Below are 5,000 nucleotides of genomic sequence, written 5' to 3' on the forward strand. Positions count from 1 at the left end.
AGCTTCTGACAAACCTTTTAAAGGCAGCAGAAACTGCCTTTAGTATTCCCACAGTTGAAGTTTCTAATTTGATGGCAACCATGACAAACAATGTAAACGAAATAGCCACTCAGAGCCTATCACCGTCAGATATGGCAACGTGCAGAAGTAAATTGCTTTTAGAGAAGCTAAGGATTGATGGAATATCAGAACTCAAAACAAAATATGAGAAGCTGAAGTACATCACTCCACTGCATTACCTGAATGAGGATATTCCCCTTCATGTCGGCATGGTTTATATACAGCTAGAGATTGTGACCGCTGATAAACATACTGGTGGCCATCAAGTGAAGTACACTGACTTGTTTAAGAGTTTTAGCAATTGGCCAGGAGGAAACCCAAGTAACAGAGCCCAGGTCATCCTGATTGTGGGTCCAGCTGGAGTTGGAAAGACTACCTTGACCAGGCTGCTGATTAATGACTGGACTGAGGGGGATTCCCTCATTGAAGGCCTTGTCGACTTTGACTTTCTCATACATGCTGAGTGCAGGATGCCCCACATCGCTAAGTTCTCTGAACTCATTAGATCTTTAATGTCAGGTGTTGTTAAGGAATATGAAGAGACTAGCATAGTCAAGTGCTTGCTCACACAGAAAGTGCTTGTGATTGTTGATGGTCTCGACGAGATGAACAACTCTTCAAAGCAACTCTTTCAAGAGCTCCTCAACATACAGACTTCTGGTATGACCATATTGGTCACCACTCGGCCAGAGGCAGTCGAGCTCTATTACGATCTATGTCCAGCAGGCACATGCACAACCCATCTCAGAATTCAAGGAATTCCAGAAAACAAGAGGGAAGAGTTTGCCGTCAAGTATCATGAGGAGATGAAGGCCAAGGTTCATAGTTGTGACACAAGAGGTCTCATTCAGTATATGCGCAGAATGAGTGTTAACTTCACAGATTATTGGCGCATTCCCCTTCACCTGTGTAAGCTAGTGGTACTGTGGGCACTCTGGCCAGACACATTAACAGGAGTAACAACTGTAACAGAGCTACTTATGGAAACAGAAGTTCTGATTACGAAACAAATTAAGGAAAGGGTGATAAAAAACCCAAAATACAACCAACTATCTCCTGAGGCCATCACAGACAACATAGATCAGTTCTTTCGACCAGAATTATACAGAATTGCATTTAATAGACAGAAAGAACTGACGCTGGCTGATGAGTCAATAGATGAGTTAAAACAAAAATGTAAGGACTTGGGGTTGCCCCACTCTGAACTGCTAGGGGGATTCTTTGTGCAAAGAAGTATTTGGACCAGAACAGGAATAATAACCAAATACAGCTACAGCCATAGAGGGATCCAGGATTTATATTCAGCACTTTACATACTCAGGAGCATCATTACCCAGAAGAAGAAAGGCAGACCAAGGAGAAGCATCCGGGATTTACTGGAGAATCGAGAGCTGAAACAGTTTCAGGAAGTATTCAAGCACCTCATTGGTCTCCTGTACACTGAAGAGAAAATCATTCAAGAAGAGACCTCGGAGGAAGTCGTCCAGCTGTTAGAGGAGTCAGGTGTCAAGGACAAAGATGCCTGGCTTGATATCTTGAGCAATGTGAAGGCCAATGATACCATTTCCCGTCTGGTCTCCAAGTATGTGCCTGATGTGTTGAATCTGAAAGTCCACACAACTATAAGAGACTCGCAAAGCGAAATTTACTCGAAACTTCTAGCCACAGCAAGCCCTGAGAAAGTAACGGTTAGTCTAAGAAGCAGTCCCAACACAGTGCCCGGTCTCCAGGAACTGTTCCAGACAATGTGTCTCCTGGCCTGTGAAGTTGAGGTCTATTTCCACAGAGACTTCATACAGCCTAGCACTGCCAGCAGCCCTATTGACTCTCCACTACTAAGGCTCTTTGAAAGGTAAGAAAGATTTTGTGGTTATTTCACATATATTTGGATATAAAGATATAAAATTAATGAAAGTGTTTATTTTTGTTTTTTTTCAGGCACTATGTGGTTTAGGAATCCACATGTCATACACAGACAACGAAGTACTTTTGAATGTTTGACATAATTTTCCTTACAATTACAGAGGTACCATCACAAGGTACATGGGTTGTGCAACGAAGGACATCTTGGCTGGGCTTCCTGACAGCATTAGAGTGCTTTACATTTCTGTAGCAGACCAGAGTCAACTGGAACACTTGATGTCCACAGTCATGAGGCTCAAAGGACTGGAATGGCTCTGTGAGTGCTTAGGTGTCCTTTTCATTTTTTTGGTATACATGCTTATATATATATATATATATATATATATATATATATATATATATATATATATATATATATATATATATACAAACATATATAATTTATTAATGCATACTCATTTGTATGCGCATATATATATATATATATATATATATATGTGTATATATATATATATATATATATATATATATATATATATATATATATATATATATGTGTGTGTGTGTGTGTGTGTATATATATACATATATATACATATACATATACATATACATATCTATATATATATCTATATATATATATATATATATATATATATATATATATATATATTTATATATATATATACATAAATATATACATATATATATATATATATATATATATATATATATGTATATATATGTATATATATATATATATATATATATATATATATATATATATATATATATATATATATATGAAATATGTATTATATATGTATATATATATACATATATATATATGTATATATATATATATATATATATATATATATATATATATATATGATATATGTATATATATATATATATATATAATATATATATATATATATAACGACATACAAATGTGTATGTATTTATAAATTTTATGTCTGTAGGTATATATATACATAGATACATATATGTATATGTATATATATATATATATATATATATATATATATATATATATATATATATATATATATATATATATATATATATGTATGTATATATGCACATATGAATGTGTATAGGTACATATAAATCTATGTATGTGTGTGGGTATGTATATGTGATGGGTATAAGATGTGTCTCTACTACTATTTTGTGTAAATTGTATATATCCTAAATACTAACACTATTTGTGTAATTGGCAAAACGGGTCCCGTCGCTGGCACCCGAATATGTGGCGAGCAGAGATTGATCTAATTCCCACACATAATATATAAAGGGATTACGTGAAACACGGTAGCTAAAACATTAACAATATATTATAAATCAAGATATATATAACATTATTTACAAGGGAGGCACGATATATACACGCAAGGGGGAAGCTAAGCCTATCGCAAAGCTAACGAGATCTAAGCTATAAGTATATCAATAACACTAATATAAACACAACACTAAGGAAAACACAACACTAAGGAAAACACAGACAATGCACAGTATATGAAATAAGCTAAGTCACTAAAGGCACTAAACACTACTCAACCTGGAATCCTTGAGGAGGAGGTCCTCTCGACTTGAAGGTCGAACTATTTCTATTTGAATCTGATAATGACATATTTTGAAGCGGGGTCCTAGGTCAGTACGAGGGCAGAGGGTACGTCTCTCATTGGGCAGGATGCTACTCGGCTTGGCGGTGATTGGCCCACGGGGTAACGACCAATTCTGGGGGATGCGGTTTGGAGGTCCGAAAGTCCAAGGGTGATGCAGCTCGGGGCCTGTGAAAGATTATCAAGAGGGAGTCACTAAACTCATATAACATGGAAGTTTAAGTTTTATAATGTTATAATTCCTTTAATTTATAGTAGTATATAAATTCGTATACAAATAAGACCTTGATAGTATATATGTATATATATATATATATATATATATATATATATATATATATATATATATATATATATATATATATATATATATATATATATATATATATATATATATATGTGTGTGTGTGTGTGTGTGTGTGTGTGTGTGTGTGTGTGTGTATTGTATATCGGTGATAAGTTAAATGAAATGAATGGGAGACAAAAATAATGATAAGAAGAAATGAAATATTTTTCAGTAGGCAAAATATAAATGAAATTTTAAAATGTAACTCTAAAGCGTGACACTGGAAAACAGCATAAATTGGTTGAGCCGTAGTGAATTAGAAAAAAAAAAGGCAGAAAATCTTGAGAATGAATAAAGTTCATTTTGTTGGATTGTTGTCCTTCTGGTATACAGGGTGCTGAATGTGCATTGCTATAACGTTAACTTCCCTTTGATGCAGGTATTCATGAAGCAGCAGGAGTTGATGCGAAGAGCCAGCCAGCACTGTGCAATATTAAGCACATTTTATACAAGAGGGAGGGAGGAGGAGGAGATTCCTCTGCCGAATATGACAGCGACTCCTCCGAGGAAGATGACAGCGATTCCTCCGAGGAAGATGACAGCGATTCCTCCGAGGAAGATGAAGAAATCACCTTTACCATGAGGGAGCCCACGAGTACTTCCCTTGACAAGTCCCACATGGAGGAGCTCACGTTCGGCCTTCGCAGAAATAGGTTTTCTGGGACGTTGGACATTGATAAAAATTTCGTCTGTAAATTGTCGCATCTTGAAAAGGTTCTTGATGTCTTGAAGTGTTTCCTGGATATGGAAGATATATTATATTTGAACTTCCAGTATGAACACCTTCAACACGAAACCTCTGAGACTAATTTCATTGCTGGAGCAAAAGGGTGAGTATTTGCTTTTATTGCCTTAAATCTATATCTGAACTATAAATCAATAAGATAAAAAAAAAAAATCTATATCTGAGCTATTTCTCAATAACATGAAAAAAAAAAAAAAAAAAAAATCTGCATTTCTCTCATACTGACTTTATCCAATCTTGTTGCTTATAAGAGTTCAGGTTTCTATAAATACACATTGTCTGTATATATATATATATATATATATATATATATATATATATATATATATATGTGTGT

The 5,000-nt window shown here is 34.6% G+C and overlaps 1 protein-coding gene across 2 annotated transcripts in view; it reads left to right on the forward strand.

Moving 5' to 3' along the window:
• LOC147466592 (uncharacterized) overlaps window positions 1–5,000 on the forward strand; it is a 33,599-nt gene that overhangs the window by 2,398 nt on the left and 26,201 nt on the right. For both annotated transcript variants that reach the window (XM_086535289.1, XM_086535288.1), the window contains exons 2-4: window positions 1–1,912; window positions 2,085–2,239; window positions 4,298–4,748. The exon at window positions 1–1,912 is cut by the window's left edge and continues 472 nt beyond it. In XM_086535289.1, coding sequence (XP_086391415.1) covers window positions 1–1,912; window positions 2,085–2,239; window positions 4,298–4,748 — 2,518 coding nt within the window. The remainder of the gene's footprint in view (window positions 1,913–2,084; window positions 2,240–4,297; window positions 4,749–5,000) is intronic.

Source organism: Penaeus japonicus, unplaced genomic scaffold (genome assembly GCF_977035675.1).
Source record: "Penaeus japonicus unplaced genomic scaffold, GWHDUDI00000001_assembly GWHDUDI00000043, whole genome shotgun sequence".
NCBI classification, from domain to species: domain Eukaryota; kingdom Metazoa; phylum Arthropoda; class Malacostraca; order Decapoda; family Penaeidae; genus Penaeus; species Penaeus japonicus.